The sequence below is a fragment of the Pristis pectinata genome, chromosome 34 (assembly GCF_009764475.1).
Source record: "Pristis pectinata isolate sPriPec2 chromosome 34, sPriPec2.1.pri, whole genome shotgun sequence".
In the NCBI taxonomy this organism is placed as follows: Eukaryota; Metazoa; Chordata; class Chondrichthyes; order Rhinopristiformes; family Pristidae; genus Pristis; species Pristis pectinata.
Window position 1 is genome coordinate 4,141,298 of NC_067438.1, and position 27,041 is coordinate 4,168,338.

General features: G+C 47.7%; 1 protein-coding gene across 2 annotated transcripts; it reads right to left on the reverse strand.

The window, feature by feature from the left end:
* On the reverse strand, positions 1-21,576 carry LOC127586005 (zinc-binding protein A33-like). Of its 2 annotated transcripts, XM_052043770.1 has the most exons (7): positions 18,756-21,576; positions 14,694-14,789; positions 14,087-14,320; positions 12,964-12,986; positions 12,749-12,867; positions 3,630-3,644; positions 1-640 (listed from the first exon to the last, which is right to left on the reverse strand). In XM_052043770.1, exons 1-7 carry the CDS (start codon positions 19,164-19,166, stop codon positions 108-110), a joined length of 1,431 nt encoding a protein of 476 aa, XP_051899730.1. In that variant the 5' UTR covers positions 19,167-21,576; the 3' UTR covers positions 1-107. The 2 variants fall into 2 exon arrangements, with proteins under 2 accessions (XP_051899730.1, XP_051899731.1); XM_052043771.1 differs by lacking the exon at positions 3,630-3,644 and having other exon boundaries at positions 3-640; positions 18,756-21,573.
* Positions 21,577-27,041: the final 5,465 nt, after the last annotated feature.

Genomic DNA, 27,041 nt, shown 5'->3' on the forward strand with positions numbered 1-27,041 from the left:
AAATTAATGGGTCGACAGTTCTAATGTCAATTCGTGTTTATTTCACTCTCCTCACATTTATATTTACACTGACTTCCTCCTGACGCCGGTCCCGGGACCCGACCCGGTTACAGACCCGGAGCGGAACCGGAGCAGATTCTCAGCCACTGGTTTCCATCCCCAGTCCCGAAGAAAGGATAAAGTTTCTCCGTGAATTTATTCCCAGTGAAGGTGTGGAGATGGGACTTGGTGTCTGCGCTGTAAAATGAAACTGTCCCGGACCCGTAACTGAGATAAACTCCCACCCTCCCGGGGATGGGACCAGCAGGGAGAGGGGATGGAGGGGAGGTGTTCACATAAAACTCGTCACCAGCCCGCACGATGATCCAGAATCCGTTCTCTGGGATCAGTCCGACCCCTCCCTTCCTCTCCACAGACTCTGCGGCGACTCCCAGACTCCAGCCCCGATTCCCCGCCACCTTCACCTCCCAGTAATGTCTCCCCGATGTGAATCCCTCCGATCCCAGCACACAGGACCGGACTGTGAACCTCTTCCCGGTGTCGGGGAGACTCCTCCGGGTCCCGGTCCATCTCACACTCCTCCGATCCTCAGACACCTCGAGCCGCGGACCCGCCGTTTCCACATCCAGGGTCACGGAGACTGGGGGCAGAAGCAGAGAATTAGAGAGTCCCCGGGGGTCGGGGGGAGACTCGGGCAGCGCGGACCCGGCACCGGGGGAGAGGCCGCTCGGCCCCAGGCTCAGTCGGGTGGCCGACACAAACCTTTTCCGGGGTTTCTCCCAACGACACCGGATGGACAAGAAAATTCTTCCCGGAGTTTTCTCCGGGTCGGAGCGGGGAGTTTCACACACAAAACGCTGCAGGAACTCAGCGGGTCAGGCAGCGTCTGTGGAGGGGAAATAAACAGTCGACGTTTCGGGCCGAGACCCTTCATCAGGACTGGAAAGGGAGGGGAGAAGCCGGAATAAAAGGGTGGGGGAGGGGGAGGAGCTGGCGGGTGATCGGTGAGTCCAGGTGAGGGGGGAAGGGAGGTGGGTGGGGAGGGGGGAAGTGGGAATGATGTGAGAAGCTGGGAGGTGACCGGGTGGAGAGGCAAAGGGCTGAAGAAGGTGGAATCCGATCGGAGAGGGCAGTGGACCATGGAATAAAGGGAAGGAGGTGGGGAACCAGAGGGAGGAAGGTGTGGGTGAGGGGCAGGTCGTGGGGGCGGGGCAGGGGAAAGAGAAGGGGTAATGGGGCCAGAGGGAGAAGGGAAATCAAAGGACGGGGGTAGAGGGGAGTGGTTACCGCAAGTTAGAGAAATCGACGTTGATGCCGTCAGTTTGGAGACGGACAAGGCGGAATATGAAGTGTTCCTCTGATCTGCGTCTGGCCTCAACGTGGCAGCAGAGGAGGCCGTGGACAGACATGTCAGTGTGGGAATGGGAAGTGGAATTGAAATGTCTGGTCACCGGGAGATCCTGACTGTTCCGGCGGACGGAGCGAAGGTGTTTGACGAAGCGATCCCTCAATCTACATCGGGTCTCACCGATGTAGAGGAGGCTGCACCAGGAGCACCAGATACAATAAACGACCCTGATGGATTCACATGTGAAGCGCTGCCTCACCCGGAAGGATGGTTTAGGGCCCTGAATGGTGGTGAGGGAGGAGGTGTAGGGGTAGGTGTAACATTTGGGATGGCTGCAGGGATCAGTGCTGGAGGGGGATCAGTGGGGAGGGATGAGTGGACAAGGGAGTCGCAGAGAGAGCGATCCTTGAGGAAAGTGGAGAGGGGAGGGGAGGGGAAGATGCGTCTGGTGGTGGGATCCTCTTGGATATGGCGGAAGTTGCGGAGAATGATATGTTGGAAGCAGAGGCTCCAAGTGGTCGGTGAGGACAAGAGGAACCCTGTCCCTGTTATGTCGGGGGGGGATGGGGTGGGGGCAGAAGTGCGGCAAATGGAGGAGATGCGGGTGAGGGCTGCGTTGATGGTGCTGAAGGGGAAACCCCGTTTTCTGAAAACAGAGGAGATCTCGGATGTCCTGGAGTGGGAAACCTCATCATGGGAACAGATGAGGTGGAGACGGAGGAACTGAGAGAAGGGAATGACATCCTTACAAGTGACAGGGTGGGAAGAGGTGTCGCCAGCGTAAGCGTGGGAGTCAGTGGGTTTGTAAAAGGTGTTGATGGAAAAGGGAGTCTCCTGGGATGTTTGCAGGGGTTGGGACAGTGACGTGTGGATGGGGAGAGCGAGTGGGGAGAGTGAGGAGGGTGGAGAGACTGTGGGTGGGGATGGAAAGGTGGGGTGAGGTAACGAGAGCTCTTGCTGGGAGGTGGTGGAGACGGAGGCAGATGGGAGGGGAGGGGATTGGGCTGAGTGGTTACTGGAGATATTTAAAGGGGAGGTCATGGAGCCAGAGAGCTGTGCAGCACCGAAAGAGGCTCTTCAGCCCAACTCATCTGTACAGACCAAGTTGCTGAACTGCCTGGGTTTGGCCCTTTATCACTTTAAACCTTTCCTATCCTTGTAGCTGTCCAAATAGCTTTCAAAACTTTGTAACTGTACCCGCCTCTCCAGCTTCCTCTGGCAGCCTCCTGCCCTTCAAGGAAACAAGTCTCAGCCTATCCAGCTTCACCTTATAACCCAAGCCCTCCAGTCCGGTAACATCCTTGGAAATCTGTTTTACACCCTCTCCAGTTTAGTGACATCCTTCCTACAGCATGTTCACCGGAACTGTGCACAGGACTCCGAATGTGGCCTGACCAGCGTCTTGTACAGCTGTAAGGTGACGTCCCAGCTCCTGTACTCAGTATTCTGACAGATGAAGGCAAGCGTGCTCAACGCATTCTTCACCGCCCTGTCTAACTGTGTCGCCACTTCCAAGGAACTATGTACCTGTGCCCCTCAGTCTCTTTGTTCTACGACACTCTCCAGGACCCTAGCAATTGCTGTGTAAGTCCTAACCTGCTTTGTCTTCCCAAAATGCAATACCCCACATTTCTCTGAGTTAAACTCCATCTGCCATTCCTTGGCCAACTAGCCCGGTTGATCAAGGTCCCGTTGTAATCTTTGATAACCCTCTTCACTGTCCACCATACCACCAATTTTAGTCTCATCCACAAACTTACGAACCATGCTGAATGATGAACAACAGCGGACCCAGTACCGATCCCTGCAGCGCACCGTTGGTCACAGGCCTTAGGCCTCCAGGCAGAAAACCAACCCTCCACCACAACCCACTCTCTCCGACCACCAGGCCAATTTTGTATCCAATTGGCCAGCTCACCCTGGATCCCATGTGATCTAATTTTCCAGATTAGCCTACCATGTGGTATCTTGTCAAAGGCCTTGCTAAAGTCCATGTAGACAATGTCTACTGCACTTGCTGCATCCATCTTCTTGGGGACATCTATAAAAAACTGAGCAAAATTCACGGAGCAGGATTTCCCATGCATAGAGCCATGCTGACTATCCCTAATCAGTCCTTGCCTTTCCCAGTGCACATAGATCCCGTCTCTCAGAATCCCCTCCATTACTGTCCCCACCACCAACGTTAGGCTGATCGCTCTGTACTTCCCAGGCTTTTTCTTGCAGCCTTTCTTCAATGAAGGCACAACACGAGTCACCCTCCAGTCTTCTGGAACCTCACCTGTAGATATCGATGCTACAAATATCTCCACAACGTGAGGAAGTGAAGGGTTAAGAATTGCAACCATACCTATAACTGGCAAATAAAATATACATATATGCATTTATATTTCTTTAGCAAGGACTAGCAAGCTGCTGACCCACTAGTTAGGTTGGAATGTTAAGTATGTTAACTGCCTTTGTTTCGGGTAACGAATCATTCCGATATGTCAGACGGTGGTGATACTGACTGTAATTAACATCGAGGTGAAGACTTGGTCTGAACAATGAAGGGTGATACCTGCCTTTGAAAGCCTTGATTATAACTCAATTATACTAAGACAAAAGGTGTGATAGCTGTCTCGGGATCTCTATAGCTTGACCGAAAATTGCGGCGCCATTTGCATGGGATGTGCGTGACAATTCCTGTATAAATGTCTGTCTGCCCTTTGTTCAGGGAGAACTCGGGAAGCGACTCTTAGTGAGTGCTGAAGAGAATTCTCCTAGCGGTGCACTGCTAATAAAGGTACTTGTTCGAATTGACCTTGTGGCACTGTGCTATTTACAGCGGACAGAAAGGGAAAATTGATTTCGGGACGACAAAGGGACCCCACAATTTCTTCCAGAGCTTTCCACAATGTCCAAGGATACACTTGATCAGGCCCTGGGGATTTATCTACCTTTCTGCATTTTAAGACCTCCAGCACCTCCTCTTCTGTAATGTGATAGAAAGTGAGGTGGATAATCTTTTGTAACATTGGAGAATTGGGGGATCTGTGGAACCGGCACAGAAGAGGCCTGGGGCAGAGAAATGGTGACAGGCAAGGTTTGGAAGGATTTGGGCCCAATGCAGACACATGGGACCATCTCAGGTGGGGACCTTGGTCAGCATGGATGAATTGGACCAAAGGGTCTGTTTCCATGCTGTATCGCTCTGTGACTCTATGACATTCCAGCCTTTGTAGGTCGGGATTCAGAACGTAGGAGTTGAGATGTCATGTTGCAACTTTACAAAACACTGGTAAGGTCACTCCCAGTGTATTGTGTCCAGTTCTTCTCGTCACACTATGGGAAGGATGTGATTGTGCTGGAGAGAGTGCATAGGAGGTTCCCCAGGATATTGTCTGGATCGGAGGACTTCAGTTCTGGGGAGAGTTTGGATGGGAAAATAGGTCGGCACAGACGTGGTGGGTCGAAGGGCCCATTTCTCTGCTGTAGGACTTTGACTCTGTGACTTTAAATGAACTGAATGACTGAGGGCCACCGCCCTCCAGTGCAGAGAATTCCAAAGATCACAAGATCACAAGATCACAAGATAAGGGAGCAGAAGCAGGCCATTCGGCCCATCGAGTCTGCTCCAAGGAAAAGGGAAAAAGAAATGGGGTGGGAAAAAAAGAGAGAGAAAAAAAAAACTATTCTAATCCCATTTGCCAGCCTTATCCCCATATCCCTTGATACCCTGACTATTTAGATATCTGTCTATCTCCTCCTTGAACACCCCCACTGATCTGGCCTCCACTGCTGTGCGTGGCAAGGAGTTCCACAATTTCACCACCCTCTGGGTAAAGAAACTTCTCCTCATCTCTGTCTTGAAACTGTACCCTCTAATTCTAAGATTGTGCCCTCTGGTCCTGGACACGCCCACCAAGGGAAACAGCCTAGCCACATCTACTCTATCCTTACCTGTCAACATTTTAAATGTCGCTACGAGGTCCCCTCTCATCCTTCTGTACTCCAGCGAGTACAGTCCAAGAGCCGACAAACGCTCATCGTACTTAAGCCCTTTCATTCCTGGAATCATTCTCGTAAATCTCCTCTGAACCCTCTCCAACGTCAGCACATCCTTCCTAAGATGCGGGGCCCAAAACTGCGCACAGTATTCCAAATGAGGCCTCACTAGCGCCCCGTAGAGCCTCATCAACACTTCCTTACTTTTATACACTATACCTCTCGAGATGAATGCCAACATAGCATTCGCTTTCTTAACCACCGATCCAACCTGGTGGTTAACTTTTAAGGTATCTTGTATAAGTACCCCCAAGTCCCTTTGTACTACCGCACTATCAATCTTCTCTCCTTCTAGATAATAATCTACCCGCTTATTTCTACTTCCAAAGTGTACAACTGCACATTTCTCAACATTGAATCTCATCTGCCATTTTCTTGCCCATTCTCCTAAACTGTCTAGGTCCCTCTGCATTCTTTCTATTTCCTCTATGCTCCCTACTCCTCCACTTATCTTGGTGTCATCCGCAAACTTAGCCACACAACCATTTATTCCATCATCCAAATCATTGATGTACAAGGTAAAAAGGATAGGCCCCAACACCGACCCTTGCGGCACACCACTAGTAACCGGTAACCAACCAGAACGAGATCCTTTTATTTCCACCCTTTGCTTCCTGCCAACCAGCCAATTCTCCACCCATTTTGCTACCCTGCCCATAATTCCATGACCTCTCATCTTATTAATCAGTCTCTTGTGAGGCACCTTATCAAAGGCCTTTTGAAAGTCTAAATACACAACATCTACCGCCTCTCCCTTATCCACCCTACCTGTGATTTCTTCAAAAAACTCCAATAGGTTGGTCAGACAGGACCTCCCCTTCACAAAACCATGTTGACTAGGTCCTATCTTGCCTTGCGCCTCTAGGTATTCGGTAACCTCCTCCTTGAGGATAGACTCCAATAATTTTCCCACCACTGACGTCAGACTAATAGGTCTGTAATTGCCTTTGTGCTGCCTCCCACCTTTCTTATATAACGGAACTACATTCGCTACCCTCCAGTCCTCCGGAACCATGCCAGAATCTATCGATTCCTGAAAAATAATCGCCAACGCCTCCGCTATCTCCACAGCCACCTCCTTCAGAACCCGGGGATGCACCTCATCCGGTCCGGGAGACTTATCAGCCTTAAGCCCCTTTAGTTTTCCAAGCACCTTCTCCCTATTAATCTCAATTGAACTCAGCTCCAATTCGTGAGACTCCTGACTAATGGGCACATTGCTTATGTCCTCCACGGTGAAGACCGATGCAAAATATTCATTCAATTCCCTTGCCATCTCACTATCATCCATTATAATACCTCCTGCACCGTTATCAATTGGTCCTATGTCAACCCGTGTCTCTCTTTTATTCCTTATGTATTTAAAAAAACTCTTAGAATCCTTCCGAATGTTGTCCGCCAGCTTCCTTTCGTAACTCATCTTTGCTTTCCTAATGACCTTCTTAGTTTCTCTCTGCAGATTTTTAAAATCGTTCCAATCTTCTGTTTTCCCACTAATTTTTGCTACTTTGTACGCCGCCCCTTTTGCTTTTATTTTATCCTTCACCATCCTCTGAGGGTACACCCCATTCTGAGACAGTGACCCCTGACTCTTGACTCCTCAGACAGGGGAAACATCCTCCTTGCATCTTGCCTGTTGAGACCTGAAAGAATTTTGTGTTTCCCTGAGATCTCCTCTCATGCTTTGAAACATGAAATATGGAACATAGAATAGTACAGCACAGGAACAGGCCCTTCATTCAATATGAACATAACTGATCTATGCTGGCATGAAGTCCTCTTCTGTGCCAGTTCCTCATTACCCTCAATTCCTTGATCTTACAAATATTTCTCTATCTCCACCTTAAATACATCCAATAATCAGGCCTCTACCACCTTCAGGGGCAGAGAATTCCAGAGATCCAGCACCATTTGAGAGAAGAAATTTCGACACACCTCAGTGGTAAATGACCGACCACTTAACTTGTAACTATGTCCATGACTCTCTCACTCGTGAAAACATCTCAACATCTACCCGGACAAGCTCCTTTGGATACTTTATGTTTAAGGCTGTGTTCTCAGTCCCTACTCTACTCCCTGGACACTCATGACTGCTTGGCCAGATTCTGCTGTAACTTTCTCTATAAGTCAGCAGTTAACACCACCATAGTGGGCCGAATCTCAAAAAAATGTCTGTCGGAGTACAGGAAGGAGATAGAGAGCCCATGGCATGGTGTCATGACAACAATCTTCAGCTCAAATATCAGCAAAACAAAAGAGCTGGTCATTGATTTCAGGAAGCACACACGCTCCCATTTACATCAATGTTGTTGGGGTCAAGAGGGTTGAGAGCTTCAAGTTCAACAAGTGAACATCAACAATAGCCTGTTCTGGTCCAACCATGTGGATGCCATGAATAAGAAAGCTCATCAGTGCCTCTACTTCCTCCAGAGGCTAAAGATATTTGACATGTTCCATTTGACCCTCATTAATTTTTATTGATGTACCACAAAAAGCATGCTATCTGGATGCATCAGGGCTTGGTATGGCAACTGCTCTGCCTGAGACCGCAAGGAACTGCAGAGAATTGTGGACACACCTTAGTACATCACAAAAACCAGCCTCCCCTCCATGGACTCTTGTCTGTACTTCTCTCTGCCTCAGTAAAGCAGCCAGTATAATCAAACACCCCACCCACCCCAGATATTATCTCTTCTTCCCCTCTCCCAGCGGGCAGAGGATTTAAAAGCCTGAAAGCACGTACCAGTAGGCCCACGGACAGCTTCTATCCCACTTTTATAAGATTACTGGACAGCCCCCTCGTAAGATAAGATGGATTCTTGACCTCACATCTACCTCATTATGGCCTTGCACCTTATAGACTGCTTGCACTGCACTTTCTCTGTAACTGTAACACTTTATTCTGCATTCTGTTATTGTTTTCCCTTGTACTACCTCAATGCACTGTTGTAATGAAATTATCTGTGTGGATGGCATGGAAAACAAAGTTTTTCACTGTACATTAGTACGTATGACAATAATAAACCAATTTCCTCTGGCTACGGTCTCACCAAGACCCTGTCCAATGGCAGCAAGTCATCATTACTCCCAGACTTGCATAATAAAGGCTGTATGAGGAACGGACTGGACAGAGGAGATACAACCAGAGGGGAGGGTTTGCATCAATGACTTTTCACAACACATCTGTATTATCAAGAAATGTTGCTCCAACAGCGTCATACCTGAACGTAACCCCCCGTCACAGATGGGAGCTCAGGCACTCTGTGACAGTGTACACTTGTGTAGATATATGAGTACACTAGAGAGGGAAATCAGGAGGGCAAAATGAAAACGTGATAGTTCTGGCAATTAAGATAAAGGACAATCCTAAGAGATACCACATATGTTCCGAGTAAAAGAGAAACAAGGGAGTGAATAGGTCTCCTTAAGGATCAATGTGGTGGTCTGTATGTGGACCCTCGGGGAGGTGAGGGGGTACAGTCTGAAATAAATATTACTCATCTGTGTTTCCCAGGGAGAAGGTCGTGGAAGCAAAGGAATTTAGGGAAATGAGCAGTGATGTCTTGGAACATAACCACAGTGCAAACAAGTAGGTGCTAGTGGTCTCAAGAAGCATATTACGGTGCGTAAATCCCCAGGGTCTGATCAAGTGTATCCTCGGACATTAGGACTATGGAAGAATGCAGGGCCTCTGACAGAGATATTTGCCTCACATTTAGCCACAGGTGAGGTGTTGGAAGACTGGAGGGTGGCTCATGTTGTGCCGTTATTTAAGAAGGGCTGCAAGGACAAGCCAGGGAATTGCAGGCTGCTGAGCCTAACATCAGCGGGAAAGTTACTGAAAGGACTCTGAGGGACAGGATCTACCAACATTTGAAAAGGCAAGGACTGATTAGGGACAGTCAGCATGGCTCTGTGTGTGGGAAATAGTGTCTCACAAATGTGATTGAGTTTTTTGAAGAGGTGACAGAGAGGATTGACGAGGACAGGGTGGTAGACATTGTCCATTTGAATTTTAGCAAGGCCTTTGACAAGGTCTCGCAAGGAAGGCGAGTCCAGAAGGTGATATCACATGGGATCCAGGGTGAGCGAGCCAATTGGATACAAAGTTGACTTGGTGGGAGGAGCCAGAGGGTGGTGGTGGAGGGTCATTTTTCAGACTGGAGCCCTGTGACCAGTGGTGTACCACAGGGATCATCTCTGGGTCCACTGTTATTGGTCATCTGCATTAACGATTTGGAAGAGAATGTAGAAGGCATGGTTAAATGTTTGCAAATGACAGCAAAATTGGTGCAATAGTGGACAGTGGAGAAGGTTATCCAGATTACAGCAGGATCTAGATTAACTGAACTGGAATTGGAATTGGTTTATTATTGTCACTTGTACTGAGGTACAGTGAAAAACCTGCCTTGCATACCGTTCATACAGGTCAATTCATTACAACATTGCATTGAGGTAGAACAAGGTCAACAATACAGAATGCAAAATAAAGTGATACAGCTGCAGAGAAAGTGCAGTGCAGGCAGACAATAAGGTGCAAGATCATAACAAGGTAGATTGTGAAGTCAAAATTCCATTTTGTCATACTGGAGAACCATTCAAAGTCTTTTATCAGCAAGATGGAAACTGTTCTTGAGCCTGTTGGTCCATGCTTCCAGGCTTTTGTATCTTCTGCCCAATGGGAAAGGGGAGAAGAGAGAATGTCTGGGATGGGTTGGGTCTTTGATTATGTTGGCTGGTTTACTGTAGCAGCGAGAAGTATAGACAGAGTCCATAGAGGGGAGGCTGGTTTTTGTGAAGATCTGGGCTGTGTCCAGTACTCTCTGCAGTTTCTTGCCATCCCAAGCAAATCAGTTGCCAGACCAAACCGTGATGCATCCAGATAGGATGCTTTCTATGGTGCATCGATAAAAATTGGTGAGGGTCGATGGGGACACACCAAATTTCTTTCACCTCCTGAGGAAGTAGAGGGACTGGTGAGTTTTCTTGGCCATGGCATCTATGTGGTTGGGCCAGGACAGGCTATTGGTGATGTTCACTCTGAACAACTTGAAGTTCTCAACTCTCTCGACCTCCAAACATTGATGTAGACAGGAGAAACTGGGAAAACAGAAAAGTGGGCCAAGGAATGGTAGATGCAATTTAACTTGGACAAGTGCGAGGTGTTGTGTGTTGGTATGTTAAACCAGGGCAGGACTTGTACCGTAAATGGCAGAGATTGTTGTAAGACAGAGAGAACTAAAGGCACAGCAACATACTTCCATGAAAGTGGCAAGACAGGTAGACAGGATAGTGAAGAAGGTGTTTGGCGTGCTTGCCTTCATCAGTCAGGGCAATGAGTACGGGAGTTGAGATGTCATTTTACAACTGTACAAGTTGTTGAGAGACCACACTTGGAGTATTGTGTGCATTTCTGGTTGCCCAACTATTGGAAGGATGTCATTCCTCTGGACAAGAAACTTCAGGAGCACATTACCAGGACTGGATGGCTTGGGTTATAAGCTGAGACTGGACAGGCTGGGGTTATTTCCCTGGAGCGTTGGAGGTTGAGGGGTGACCCCTTAGTGAGGTGAATAAAATCATGAGGGGCACACTTAAGGTGAAGGCTCACAGTCTATTTCCCAGGATTGGGCAGTCTAAAATTAGATGGAAAAGATTACTGGTGATAGGGGAAAGACTTAAAAGGGATCTGTGGGGCATCTTCTCACAGAAAGGGAGGTGGGGATATGGAATTTGTTTGCCAGAGGAAGCTGTAGTAACAGGTTTAATTACAATGTTTAAAAGACATTTCAACAGGTGTATGGATGGGAAATGTTTGGAGGGATATGGGACATCGCAGGCAAATGGGACTTGCTCAGGAAGACTTCTTGGCCGGAAAGGACGAGATGGGCCGAAGGGCCTGTTTCCGTGCTGTGTAACTCTATGGCTCTGAAGATCTGTCGACATACTGGGGATGTGGGGGAGTTGCTGCCTTTGGGATCGCAGCTTCTGACTTGTTGTCCTGTTTCTCGACTCGATAAAAGAGCCGCCCGAGGGGAGGAAACGAGGATCTGACAACTGCAGAAACACTGGGGATTCAGTGGAGGGAGGTCCCGGCTTCTGAAATGGTCAAACACTCCACCCACCCCCTTCAGCACGGTCGGGTTTGTGGGGAGAGGAGAGATCAAGTGAACTAAAGCTGTAACTGGAGCCTCAGTGTACACCCACAGACTGTTCACAGTTTAATGGCCACAAATGGGTGTTGAAGTCCCTGGGGTTAAACATCTGCCAAACCCCTTCCCAGATCATCCTCCCGAGGAATCTCACCCTGGAGCCTGTCTGTGAACTGATGATGTGACGAGTCAGGTCAGAGGGCAGTTCAGTGCCACATAACTGGCAACTGGGTAAGGTCGGCAGGTTTCATTCCTCAATGGAAATATGTGTCTGCGTCTCTGACCGTGTGTCCCATTCGGCTGTGCGTCTGCGTATGTGTTCTGTGCGTGAGTGTGGGGCTGGGCGTGGGGACTTGGGGATTGGTTGGATATATATAGGTGCGCGTGCACATTGAAGTGTTTGTGTGTTATTGTGTGTCTCCACATGTATGGTGTGTGTTGACCATGTGTGGCATGTGTGTGAGTTGCTCAAATGAATAAATTCACTGGGTCTGAGGAGAATGGATTCCAGGTTACTGAGTGAAAAAACAATGTAGATTGTGGAGGCTCTGGCCACAATCTACCAATACTCCTTGTGTATGTGTGAGGGGAGCTTTGCCAGGCCGGTTAGGCTGTGTGTGTTCTCCCGAGATGAAATCTTGGGCCGAGGTCAATGCTGGTTGCTCTGTCTACTCTCATTCTTGCAACGCTTCAATGTGGTGGTTTGATAACAACTGTGAGGCTCACGAGTCCAGAAGGCGGCAGACCTGAGTCAACCAGAGTCTGCAGTCACTGACCAGTCAGACGGTGAGCGGTGCAGATTTCCTTCTCTGAAGGACTCGGGGGTATTTTACTGACAATCCCGGTCACCACACTGATACCAGCTTTTATTCCCTATCATTTCATTGTGAATATTAATTCCACGGCTACTGTGGTGGGATTCAAACTCATGTGTTGGCGTGTTTATGCAGTGTGGTTTGGTTCAGGATGCAGTGATTCATCTAACAGCCCGTGTATTGGTTGTATTGTGCTCCTGTGTCCGTGTGTTCAGGGATCTGACATCTTCAGCTGACCATGTGACTGTGATGCTTCCCAGCAGGTGGGGTTGGTGCTGGACTAAAACTTCAGCTCCCCTTCAGCCCATTACTACAGTCAATATTTGCATCAAAGTTTTACTCAAAAGTGTCTCATGAAGAAGGACAAAGGAAACTGTATGTTTTACCTTGCTGAATTGTGTCAAATATTTTTCTCAACGCTGTGTTGAACAAAATGGGGTGATCGAATTTTTCAACCGGCAGGACAGCATCAGTCACTGACAATGTATGGTGATCATCACTAATCCTGCAAATATTAAACAGCTGGTTATAAACTGAGCATTAGTGATATTTGATCTATTTTACAAATCCATATAGAGTTGCAGGAAAGACCATGTCCTACCTCCTCTTTCGACGAACTTCCTCCTGAAATAAATAAAACACAAATCTGAATTGACTGAGACTGACTGTCCACATCCCGACAGCAGGAATTTGACCCAAGCTGCTGAAAATTCCCACTTCCCAACACTCACTCCCGCTGACACACAGAGAAAGAGGATATTGAAGAAGGGACATATAACCACATAGAACCACCAAGTAAAAAAGGAATGTTTATGAAAACTGTGCCATAATCGAGAGGACAAAACTTACAGTAAAGACTGGACAGGTTGTGCATTTTATCTCGATACAATGTTACTGATGTCAGATGGAGGAATTTAAGATTACGAATGGATTTGATTGGGTGGGAATGGAGAATCGATCTCTACTTGTGGGGAGACCAGAAGTCAAATGTAAAATGCCAGGTGGTCTTTACTAAATCCTGTAAGAAATTCAGTAACGAGATTATGGCACTCACTGCCACAGGTGTGGTTGAAGCAGAGAGCAGAGATTGAATGTAATGGGGAAGTTGGATAAACACATGTGGGACCATGGATTTCAGGGCACTGTTGATGGGTGTGGTGAGTAGGTGGGAGGAAGCTTGTGGGGAGCCGGCAAAATGACAGGAGCAGATGGATTGCGTGGTCTGCCCATGATGTGGAATGGGATGGAATCCCATGCGGAACAAATCTGAATAAAAAAATCAATGCAAATTTCCCTAAAATAACAAACCTAATGCAAACTGGATATCGGTGATAAATCTGATGTGTGTGTCACATTCTGGAATTCAACCTTAGTTCTCCCAGATTGACAAAGGGACCCTCACACCCACTGCGCCAGACCCACTCACGGCTAGTGACAGGAACTGGATTTTAATGTGTGTTTCCGGGGATATTATACGCGGCAATCACAGAAACAATCACCAGCTCAGTGTCGAGATCAGAGTAACTCATTCCCGAGAAGGTTGCAGACTGTCCTGTGATGTACAGTTATTGTGGGAGGCCAGTTTGGGGACAACAACAGTCAAAACATCTGTGGTTTAAATCAGTCGACAACTATTGGTAAACACTGCACATATTGCAAATACATCATTCCGCAGTTTGTGACCATGCACTTTAATTGAACCAAATTGCAATGTCATCTCTCACCTTGAGGAATATCATGCTGTCCCCTTGTTCCATCCGTTCCTGTAAATCTGAGAGATCCTCCTGAATAGAAGTTAAATGCTCTTGAATCTCTCGAAGATTTTTCTCCATTGCATTTAGAATCCTCTCCTCTTCTTCCCTGAGATCTCTGAGTAAGCGCTGCTCTTTCTCAGTAAGAATCTGGTGCAGTTCAGCAAATTGGGATGTGATGTGGGACTGAAGGCTGTGTGACTGTTCCTGTCAAATGAAAGGTGAAGATTAATTTACTATATTGCTGTGCTGCATTTTCTTATGACAGGGAAGGTGACCGTTCAGCCCATCAAATCTATGCTGTGCCTCACTGGCCCATTAACTCCCACCTGCTTCACATATCACCCACCTTCATTAGGTTAATTGCAGTACCCAGTTAGCTATTCAACCAGCATGTCTTTGGGACGTGGGTGAAAACTGTCATGGTCACAAGGAGAACATGCAAACTCCATGCAGAGAGCACCAGAGGTCAGGGTAAGGATCGAACCCAGGTCACCGGAGCTGCACTACTCTGCGACTGCGCATTAAAGGGAACAAAACTACACAACAAGATCAGAAATTTTGCACAGGGAGGCCTCACCCGAACTCCGGAGATCTTCTCTTTCTGTTGCTGCTCCATTTCCTGGACCACTGATTTCTTTTCTGTGAGAGATTCCAAGGAAGATTTAACCTGATCCTGGGAATCAGAGAGTAAAGGAGTTAGACAAAAACATAGAACACTACAGCACAGTACAGGCCCTTTGGCCCAAAATGTTGTGTCGACATTTTATCCTGCTCCACGATCTATCTAACCATTCCCTCCCATATAGCCCCCCATTTTTCTATCATTCACGTTTCTATCTTAAATGTCCCTAAAGTATCTGTCCCCACAACCTCTGCTGGCAGTGCGTTCAACGCACCCACCACTCTCTGCGTAAAAAACTTCCCCCTCACGTCCCCCTTATACCTTCCTCCAATCACCTTAAAATTATGTCCTCTTGTGTTCGCCATTGTTACCCTGGAAAAAAGTCTCTAACTGCCTCTTGTACACCTCTATCAAGTCACCTCTCATCCTCCTTCTCTCCAAAGAGAAAAGCCCAAGCTTGCTCAACCTATCCTCATAAGACATGCTCTCCAATCCAGGCAACATCCTGGTAAATCTCCTCTGCACCCTCTCTAAAGCTTCCATATCCTTCCTATAATGAGGCGACCAGATCAGAACACAATACTCCGTGTGGTCTGACCATAGAGCTAAAAAATCACCTCGTGGCTCTTGAACTCAATACCCCGACTAATGAAGGTAAACACTCCATATGCCTTCTTAACAACCCTATTGACCTGCGTAGCAACCTTGAGGGATCTATGGATGTGGACCCCAAGATCCCTCTGCTCCTCCACACTGCTAAGAATCCTACCATTAACCTTGTATTCTGCCTTCAAATTCAATCTCCGGAAGGGTATCACTTCACACTTATCTGGGTTGAACTCCATCTGTCACTTCTCAGCTCTGCATTCTATCAATATCCTGTTGTAATCTACAGCAACTTTCTACACCATCCACAACACCACCAACCTTTGTATCATCAGCAAACTTAGCAACTTACTAAAAACATGCCGTGCAGGTTCAGGTTAGTTTATTTTCATATACTAATTTGGATGGGGGTGGAATCCTAAGCACCAGAGAAACAAATGAGAGGCTAGAAAGCGTTGCAGATGTCAGTCAGTTGATTAGGCAGGACGGGCAAAAGAATGGGCAGGAGTGAGGAAAGCCTGTTGGATTAAACTGCATTTATTTCAGTGCAAGAGGTCTGACGGGTAAGACGGATGAAGTCAGGGTGTGGATAACTGTGTGGGAGTGGGATATTCTCGCAATTATGGAAACAATTAGGGAGGGACAGGACTGGCAGCTTAATGTTCCATGGTACAGGTGCTTTAGGCAGGATAGAGGTAGGGGAAAGAGAGGAGGGGGATTTACATTTTTGATTCAGGTGGATGTTACAGCAGGAGTCAGAGCTTAAATACCTGAAGGATCATCCAGTGAGGGATTATGCATGGAGCTAAGAAATGAGAAGAGGACGATCACATAGCTGGGGTTGTAGTATAGGCCCCCAAATCGTCAACGGGAGTTAGAGGAACAAATGTGCAGGGAGATTGGGCAGAGTTGCAAGCGTGATAGGATTGTCATAGCAGGGGATCTTAACTTTTCTTACATAGACTAGGACTCCCATACTGTTATTCAGGAAAGTTTCCTTGGGCAATATATAGAGGGCCCTGCAAGGGGGAAGGCAAAGCGCAACGTACTCTAGTGTAACAGGGCAGGCCAGGTGATTAAGGTGACATTTTGGGAGCACTTTGGGATCAGTGACCATAGTTCTATTAGTTTTAAAGTAGTTATGGAAATGGTCAGAACTGGTCCACAGGTTCAAGTTCTAAATTGGGGCAAGATGAATTTTGATGGTCTGAGATGGGAGCTTGTAAAGGTTGATTTTTGTTTGTGGGGAAAGGGACCAAAGGCAAATGGGAGGATTTTAAAAGGTGAGGGAGTGAGAGCTCAAGGTCTGCATTTTCCTGTTAGAGTGATGGCCAAGGCTGGTAGGAGCAGGGAACCCTGGATAAGAAGGGATATTGAGGCCATGTCCAGGTAAAAGGAGGCAGCATGGGTCAGGTACAGGCAGCTGGGATCAAGTGAATCCCTGGAAAAGGAGAGGGGATGCAGGAGTGAAGAAGGAAATCAGGGGGGAAAAGGGGGCATAAGAGAGCTTTAGCAGAGAAGATTAAGGAAAATCCAAAGAGATTTTATATATATTATGGAAAAAGGATAACTGGAGAGAAAAGGGCCCCTCAAAGACAAAGGGGACAGCTCTGTGCGGAGCCGTAGGAGATGGGAAAGGTCCTTTATGATGAGAAAGGTCCTTATTTCTCCTCATTTTTTTACCATGGAGAGATATGTGAAAACTTCAGAACTAAGAAATGTAAATCGGGACATCTTGGGGATAGTCCGCATTACAGTAGAGGAGATGCTGGATGTCTTGAAAGGTACAAAGGCAGACAAATCTCCAGGACCTGACCAGATTTATCCAAGAACACTGTGGGAGGCTGCAGAAGAAAATGTGGGAGCGCTGGCTGAGATATTTGCATCATCATTAGCCACGGGTGAGGTGCTGGTAGACAGGAGGGTAGAGAATGTCGTACCTTTATTTGAGGGTGGCAAAGAAAAACCTGGGAACTTTAGGCCAGTAAGTTTAACATCTGTGGTAGTTAAGTTGTTGGAGAGGGTCCTGAGGGATAAGATATACGGACATCTGGGCAGGGTTTGATTAGTGGTAGACAGCATGGCTTTGTGCATGGGAGATCATGTCTTAAGAACTTGAATGAGTTTTTTGAGGATGTGACAAAGAAAGTCAAGGAGTGCAGGGCAGCAGATGTGGTCTATATGTACTTCAGTAAGGCTTTTGGTAAGGTTCCACATGGTAGGCTGCTCTGGGAGGTTAGATTGCATGGAATCCAAGGAGAGGTGGCTGAATTGGTACAAAATTGGCTTAATGTGAGAAAGCAGAGGGTGATGGTGGAAGGTTGTTTCTCAAACTGGAGGCCCGTGACTAGTGGTGTGGCTCAGGGCTCAGTCCTGGACTCACCTGTATCAATGATTTGGATAAGAATGTACAAGGCATGTTTAGACAGTTTGCTGATGATGCTAAGAAAGGTGGTATAGTGGACTGAAGAATGTTGTCAAAATTTACAGGAGGATCTTGATCAGCTGAATAAATGGGCTGAGGAATGGCAAATGAAGTTTAATTCAGATAAGTGCAAGGTGATGCATTTTGGAAAGTCAAATCCAGGTTGGACTTTCACAGTGCATGGCAGGAAACTGGGGAGTGTGGTAGGACAGAGGGACCTTGGGGTACAGGTAAATGGCTCACTGAACGTGGAGTCAGAGGTAGACAGGGTGGTGAAGGCGGCTTTCGGCATGCTGGCCTTCCAAAGTCAGGGCCTTGAGTATAAAACTTAGGAAGTCATGGTGCAGTTGTACAGGACACTGGTGAGGCCACACTTGGAGTATTGTGTTCAGTTTTGGTCACCCTGCTACAGCAAAGATGTAATTAAATTGGAAAGACTGCAGAAAGTATTTCCAAGGATTTTGCCAGGACTTGAGGGACTGAGTTATAGGGAGAGGTTAGACAAGCTGGTTCTTTACTCCTTGAAGCACAGGAGACTGAGAGGTGATTGAGAGGTGTATAACATCATGAGGGGCATAGATAGGGTGAATGCACTCAGTCTTTTACCCAGGGTTGGGCGATCAAGAACTAGAGGGCATAGGTTTAAGGTGAGAGGAGAAAGATTTAATAGGAACATGAGGGCAACATTTTTTATGCAAACGGTTGTATGTGGATTGAGCTCCCTAAGGAAGTGGTTGAGGCAGGAACAATAACAACTTTTAAAAGACAGTTGGACAGGTACAAGGAAATCTTTAGAAGCTTATGGGCCAAAGGCTCGTAAATGAATCTAACTTGGACGGGGCATCTTGATCAGCATGGACCAGTTGGGCCGAAGGGCCTGTTACCGTGCTGTAAATCTCTATGACTCCATGACTCTATATACACAAGGAGGGAGACAATAAAGATGCAGTGAAGTAATCAGGTGATCAAAATCGGTTTGCTTTTACCTTGTAGATTTCAACAGCTTCTTTAACCGGCATGAAGTTGTGAGACTTGTGTTCCCGCGCAGCCGCACAGATCACACAGATCAGTTTCTTGTCCGTTTCACAAAACAGCTTCAGTTCTTCCTCATGTTCCTCGCAGTGAAGTTTACTTTCCTTCTCTTTCGGATTCAAGTTTAAATTTTGAAGTTTCTCAGACAGTCTTGCTAAGGCCCGATTTACCCTGAGGGTGCGGTCCGCAAACTCCTCTCTACATTCCGGGCAGGAGTTTCTCTCCTCCCTTTCCCAACACCGTGTGATACAGGAGCGGCAGAAGGTGTGTCCACACTCCAGTGACACCGGATCGGTGAAGAAATCCAGGCAGATGGCACAAATTGCCTCCTCGGTTAAACTCTCGACCTGGCCTTTCGAAGCCATGTTAACTCCCTGCACTTCCTGATTCACAGTCCTTTCACTCTCGGGGAGCTGCTGAACCCCTGCAGTACCGCGATTGTCCACCACACACGCTGCAGTCTCAGGGAATGAACGTCATGTTGCTGCAAGTGTCCAGTGTGAATGTATCCGGGCCACTTCCAACTCAACTCACATGAAGGAGGGGTCAGTAAGACATTAAATAAGCCTGGACAGAGCTGAAACCAAAAGAAGGGGTTGGAACAGTCTGTGAAAAGACAAAAAGGGACAGGGCCCGGCGTCAACGAGACCTCAGGTGTTTCTGTCGAGATGTTGCACCTGTTCGGCAGTGGAACCTGTCACCCGTATCTCCGTTCGGAGCCCGGGATCAGGACGGACGGACGAAGACCTCTCTCCCGCCTCATCGGTGTTAAAAAATAAAACTGAAATTGATTTTAATATCCATCTGAGCTCTCGCCCCTATTGCAACTGGCCTCAACTCAAACGACATTTGGAGACACAGCGCATCATTTGTCTCAGGGATGTTGAAAGTTGCTGCAACATTCACTCCAGTCTGTTCACAGGTGAAGATGCTATCGGTTTGTGTCACTTTCACGATGGTTCCTTTGCTGGCTGTACAGTTATTAATATCCCGAATTCACTTTGTCTGTTGATCAGGAACATTGAAATTGTGCAATTCCCTGTCGGAAGCCTAATTGGCTGCACGTCACCCACCCCCGCGGCGTTGAAAATGCATTTTCCCTCCTTCTCCGCTTGTTATCTCTTCAAACCTGTGTCACATTGAACCTCCCAAGGACGGAAACAGCTTCCCTCTATTGCCACTCTCCAAACCAGACCCGACCTTGGACACTCTGTCAACTCCCCGCTCAACCTCTCTGCTCCAAGGAGACCCAGCTCCCGCTGCTCCAGTCTCAGCCTGGACCCGAACCTGTTCGTCCCAGAAACCATTCCAGTAAATATCTTCTGCACCCTTTCTGGGACTTTCACTTCATTCCTTCATTTTGGTGACCAGAAATAGACGCCGTTGTCCAGTTGGGGCCTAACCTGACCTGTGTCTTATACAGATTTGACATAACTTCCTGCGTTTGTACTTTGTGCCTTTATTTATGAGATCCAAGATTAACGCTGGTATCTCTTTCATGCTTCCAGACTCCTGCACTAGGTTGTGGTCTGTGTCTCAGAAGATTAAGGACGACAGGGATCACTGCTGCCCGGCCACCCACGGGATTTGTGACCTTGGCCTCATCAATCACCTCAGCGCTGGAGTGGAAGCGAGTCATCCTCAGCTGTGGGAGACCGCTCGGGAAGCAGGAGGTGCATTTCTCTGTGCAGCCAGCAGGTGGGGGGATTGGTCCAGTTATTCGCTCTCAGCTCTCTGCTTTCACCCGGTCGGGACCGAATGTGCCAACAGATGCCAAGAGCACACTCAGTGCTCCCCCCTGTCCAACGGCAGTTGTGGAGAATTACTCCGGTCCACACCCCCTTGAGGTGATTTCCTGTCTCCTCACCAGGGAGGGAGCATCAGCAGACGGAGGGGATCACAAGGAACAGAAGTCAGGGAACGCAGTGCTTCAGTTGTGGAGGAAACAGTCAACAACAACAATTGGCACAGACGGGATCGACAGACAGAGTCGTTTTCCCTCAGGGTGGGAATGTCAAATACGACAGGGCAGAGGCATAATTTGAGAGGAGAAGTTTTAAAGGAGATTCATGAGGCAAGTTTTTTCACACAGAGAATGGTTGGTGCCTGGAACGTGCTGCCAAGGGCGGTGCTGGAAGCAGATACAACAGCAACATTTAAGAGGCATTTAGACCGGTGGGACTCGGTGAATGTCCCTTTAAGATAGAGTTAGTTGTGTTTGGGGGTGTGAGCGTGCGTGTGTGTGTGTGTGTGTGTGTGTGTGTGTGTGTGTGTGGGGCGTGCTTACTTCAACAGAAGATAAAGGACGTAATGATGTTGTCGAAGAGGGCAGTCGAAGTCAGTCGAAGAAGGAGGGAGAAAGCGAGCGAGAGAGAAGGGAGAGAGACACCAGCCTGCTAGTTTCTCTATCGATGGATGAGAAACAATAACTGTGTCTGTCACTGCAATCCACGTGTGGAAATTGGAAGTAATCCGGTGGAGTTCACTTTGTTGCTGACCTGTAGAAGGGAACAGGTATTTGTGTGGACGATCACGATTCGGATGCTTTTCGGGGTGAGGAAGTCACTACCGAGTAAACACTGAGGTGTCCTTTGGGTTCCATCGTGGAACATTTGGATTTCGTAATTACTCTCTATGTTTTTCTACATCTACGTCTTATCTTCAGACAACGGTGGTTGTTGAAAAAGCCTTTGCTCATGTTTCACTTTGTGGCTTGCGGAACTGAACTTTAAGAACCATTCCTGGACTTGGAGTTTGGGACTTTGCCACACACACACACACACACACACACACACACACACACACACACACACACACACACACACACACACACACACACACAAAGAGCTTAGTTTTGGGGTTAATGTTCAAGGTTTAACATTTTTACTTCTAACATACTAACATTTTTACTTTTATTTTTCTTATTATCATAAGTAGTGATTAATAAAATAGTTTTTAACACTGAATCATGACTCAGTGTCTTTCTTTTGTTGCTGGTTTGTGACAAGACAGACACATGAACAGGCAGGGAAGGGAGGGATATGGACCAGGTACAGGCAGGTGGGATGAGATTCAATAGGCACAATGTTCAGCACAGACATCGTGGGCCGAAGGGCCTGTCCCTGTGCTGTATTGTTCTATGTTCCATGTTCAGCAGTGATGGACGAAGCAGTCAACAACAACAACTGGCATTTAGGTGCAGTCACAGGAAAAATGCAGGAAAAATCCCCAAGCACTTACACAGATGTGTTTTTCAGTCAAGATCTGACAGCAAGCCACGTGCGGAGATGTGAGGGGCGATCAGTAAAAGACCAGGGCAAACACTGGGACATCTCCTCCTGCAGTCCCGTGGTGTTGGCGGTGACTTGCTGCCTCTCCGGTTCAGCTGAGGGGTCTGATGGGGCCAATGTGGGACCTGCAGACTCTGCTGCAGGTGGGGTAGGAGGTGCTTGATGGAGTGGCTGGGGTTGGGGGTGGGGGGGTTCAAACCTTTGGGTTTTTGCTCTTGTGTTCCTATCGGAGAGACTCGGAGTGGTCCTGCCTTCCCAGATGCCTCTCCACCAGTGTGAGCTGTCCTGGGCCAGGGATTCCCATGGGTCAGTGAGGGTTTTGTTTAGGACGTTTGGGAATGCCCTTGAAGCATTTCCTCTGATCTCCTGGGAATCACTTGCCGGGTTGGAGCAGGGAATGGAGTGCTTGTCTCGGGAGTCTGGTGTTGTTCATGCGGACAATGTGGCCTCCCCACTGGACCCGGTTGTGCTGATCAGAGGCACAGTGTTGGGGACGTTGGGTGCGGAGAGGACAGTGAGATGGGGAGGTGTGGAGTGTCAGCACTGGAGTGGACCAGTTGGGCTGAATGGGCTGTTCCCTGCTGTATGTGAACTTCCCTGGTCGCTCACTTCTTCTCTTGTTAGGGCAGTGAGAAAGAAAGCCCCTCTTGGTAAAGCAGGGGGTGCTGACCACGGGGGAGTCTCAGCTGTGTGAAGGGAGGTGCATCCTGCCAGCACGTCATGTCAGAGAACAACAAGAGACTAGAACGCTTGAGTTACCAGAAAACAGCTCACAATTCTCTGTCTGGCTGAACCGGGCAGCATGTGGTTGAAATGGTGGGAAGGCACAGTAACACCGTGAAGGGAAGACAGTCCCAGCGGGAGAGAGACATCACATGTGGGATTTGGGATCTGCGACCCACTGCAAGGCCTGATTCAGAGCAAGGTGGATTCCCCAGAGATCCACCACACAAATTCCACCCTCACCCCCAGATGCAGGAGGCTGACTCCTTCTGACTACAGGGGTCTGGGCGATGGAGAAGGGGAGAGCAAAGGTGCACATTGAGTTACTATCCTATTTGCACGGAGTAAAGAGAGAGGTCTTGTACCTGTGTGCGTCCTTTGCAGTCTGTGACCACCTTGTTGATCCCTGCATGTGTGCTTCACACACGAACTGTAGTAAACGCTGCACAATGAGCGGTGTACACAACAGGGACAATAAACTTTGAACATGGAACAAAACTGGACGTGGTCCACACTGGATGCAGTGCACAGTGACTACAGTACACACTGTGAATGCAGCTCACAGTAAATACTGAATAAAGTTCACACAGGAACCACACTACACACTGAGCACACTGCACAACAGAAATTACTCACTATGTGGAGGACGAACGCTGGGTAAAACACACCCTGCATACACAGTGTACACTGGCATCAATACACGTGTAATACAGTATCCTGGACACACTTTCTAGTTTGCACTGGATACAAAAACAATGAACACAACAAACTCTGCATATTATTGCATGCATTGGAGACTGTGTATTGAATACAGTAAACACAGGGTACAGAGGAAGCTGCACACAGAGTGCATTGGTCACTGCTCCCCTGTGGAATCCAACAGACTGAAAGCCAAGAAATTAAAAGACACAAAGGTGAGCTCGTGTTTTCAGAAGATCGGAACCAGGAGCAGGTGTGGGCCATTTGGCCCCTTGTGCCTGCTCTGCCCTTCCCTCAGAACATGGCTGATCTTTTACCACAGTGCCAATTTCCTGCCCCATCATTGATGTGCCCTTTAAATCCAGAAATCTTGTGGAGAGAATTCCAAAGATTCACCGCACTCTGGGTGGGGAAATTTCTCCTCATCTCAGTCCTGCTGAGGCGACCTCTTATTTTGAGTCTGTGACCCCTGGTTCCACCCCCAGCCAGGAGAAACATCATTCTTACCTCTACTCTGTGACCACCTGTTAGTCTCATAATTTTGAGATGGATCCAGTCAGTGTAATCTCTCCAAGGACACTACCCCAGCCCACAAATCAATCTGGGAAACCTTTTAGTCATTCCCTTCATCCCACAGGCTGACTTTGGGAGTGAGACCAGACCTGTGCACAGTCTTCCATTTGTGGTCTCACCAGGACCCTAGACAGGAGATTCTAGGCTTCACCCCACTCTGCATTGAAGCCAACAATCTGATTGCTGCTGAATTTAATTGCTCAAAATTTAATCTTCAACGATGTTAATCCAATATAGAACTCAGACTGTGCACATATAAAACATACCCATACCCCATTATTTCACATGGCAGGTGTGGCAACATATTGATCTCCACATCTGGTAGCAGAACAAGGCCCGCACATAAAAATAAATCACAAGGGGGATCCTGAAGGGGAGGAGGCTCAAAGTTGGGAGAGGTCGGGGGGAAGCTGGGGGAAAGTGAGGAGGAGGCAGTAGGCCATGTTTTCTGTGCCTCAGCCCAACTCTGTGTCTGTGTGTGAGAGAGATAGAGTGTGAGAGAGAAAAACAGAAAGTGTCAGAGAGGGTGAGAGAGAGAGAAAATTGGAGCTTCCACACACCCGTGTGTCCCTTTCGTTTTTTTGACTGTCAGCAACCAAGCCATACAATCCAATATTTAAAAGAATGTGTGGTGATCAAACTGAAACACAACCTTCACTGTCTACTGTACCATATACTTCAGTAGCATTTGAAAATTCACGAACCATCCCACCTCCAGACTCATCCAAATTATTAATATAAATGACAATAGTGGACCCAGCACCGATGCCTGCGGCACGCCACTGGGCACAGGCCTCCAGTCTGATAAACAACCCTCCACTACCACCCACTGCCTCCCACCAACAAGCCTTTTGTATCCAATTGGCGAGCTCACCCTGGTTCCCATGTGATGCAACCTTCCTGACGACCCTTGAATGTGGTACCTTGTCGAAGGCATTGCGATCGTCCATGTAAACAATGTTACTGCCCTGCCCTCAGGAATCCTCTTGGTCATCTCTTCAAATCGGTGAGTTGCGAATTCCCACACACAAAGCCATGCTGAATATCCCTAATCAGTCTGTGCCTTTCCAAATGCAGATGGTTCCTGTCTCTCAGAATTCCCTCTAGTAACTTTCCCACCACTGACTTTGTCCTTACAGCCCTTCTTAAATAATGGCACAACATTAGCCACCCTCCAGTCTTCCGGTACCTCACCAGTGGCTCATGAAGATATACAGATTTTTAAGGAGGTGATGAAGATGTTTGATGAGGGTAGGGCAGCAGATGTTGTCTCTGTGGACTTAATTGAGGTATTTGACAAGGTCCCTCAGCACAGGCTGATCTTGAAATTCAAGACACGTGAGATCTGTGGTGACTTGGTAGATTGGATTAGAATCGGCTTGGCCTTTTAACACGGAGTGTAGAGGTGGAGGGGTGTTTGACTGGAGGTCTTTCACCAGTGGTGTCCCACAGGGATCAGTGCTGCACCTCTGTTGTTTGCGGTGTACATGAATGAGTTGGATGAAAATATAGATGGGATGATCAGTAAATTTTCAAATGACATGAAAATTTGTGGCTTTGTGAATAGTGAGGATGGTTGTAAAAGACTTCAACAGGATATGGATCAGCTGGAAATATGGGCAGAGAATTAACAGGTGGAGTTTAATATGGACAAGTACGGGGTGTTGTACATTGGGTGATCAAATGCAAGCAAAAGTACACAGTAAATGGCAGGATCCCCTGGAGCATCGATGTACAGAGGGATCTGAGGGTGCAAGTCCATGGATCCCTGGAAGTGGCAACACAAGTAGGTTGGGTGATAAAGAAGATGTCCGGCATGCTTGCCTTCATCAGTCGAGACATTAAGTATAAACGTCAGAATTCATGTTGCAGCTGTATAAAACTTTGGTCCGGCTCCATTTGGAGTATTGTGTGCAGTTCTGGTCGCTGCATTACAGGAAAGGTGCGGAGGCTTTGGAGAGGGTGCAGAAGAGGTTCACAGAATGTTGTCTGGATTAGAGAGCATTAGCTATAAGGAGGGAGTGGAAAAGCTTCGATTGTTTTCTCGGGAGTGGTGGAGGCTGAGGGGAGAGCTGACGGAAATATATCAAATTCTCAGAGCCAGATATAGGTTAGACAGTGAGAGTCTTTCTCCAGGGTAGAAATGCCAAATCCTAGCCGGTAAGGTGAGAGGGTCAAAGTTTAAAGGGGATGTGAGAGGCAGGATTTTTACACAATGAGTGGTATGTTCCTGGAATGTGCTGCCAGGGTGAGGAGTGGTGGAAGCAGATAAGATCATGATGCAGATCGTGATGAGACATTTAGACAGGCACATGAACAGGCAGGGAATGGAGGGTCATGGATCATTTACAGGCAAACGTGACCAGTTTACTTTGGCATCATGGTCGGCACAGACATAGTGGGCCGAAGGGCCTGTTCCTGTGCTGTACTGTTCTATATTCAATGTACTGAATATCTCAGCCGGGGCAGAATTTCTTCCCTGGCTTCCCACAACATAAGAAGGGACACTTGGTCAGGCCAGGGATTAATTCAGCTTTATGTGTATAAGATTGCCGGCACCTCCCCTTTTGTCATGTTTCAGGACATTACTATTCTCTTCCCTGAATTCCTCAGCTTCCGTGACCTTCTCCACAGATAGAAATACAGATGAGAAGTGTTTATTTAAGACCTCACCCACCTCCTGTGGCTCCACACATAGATGACCACACTGTTCCTTAAAGGGAGCTGTTCTCTCCTTAGTTAACATTTTGTTCTTCATATATTCAAGAATCTTTCTGGATTCTCCTTTATCTTACCTGCCAGAGCTGTCCCGTGTCCTCTATTTGCCCTCCTGATTTCCCTCTTCAGTGCACTCCTCCATCCGTTATACTCCTCAAGGTATCGCCTGATGCCAGCTGCTTTCACCTGACGTATGTCCCCAACTTTTTCCTGACCAGAGTCTCAGTAACCCCAGTC

Excerpts from the sequence above, each read along its gene's own strand:
- LOC127586005 (XM_052043770.1), bottom strand. The coding sequence starts at position 19,166 with ATGGCTTCGAAAGGCCAGGTCGAGAGTTTAACCGAGGAGGCAATTTGT. Across the intron at positions 14,790-18,755 it reads AAGCTGTTGAAATCTACAAG|GATCAGGTTAAATCTTCCTT; the intron begins GTAAAAGCAAAC and ends TCTGATTCCCAG. Across the intron at positions 12,987-14,086 it reads ACAGCATGATATTCCTCAAG|GAGGAAGTTCGTCGAAAGAG; the intron begins GTGAGAGATGAC and ends TATTTATTTCAG.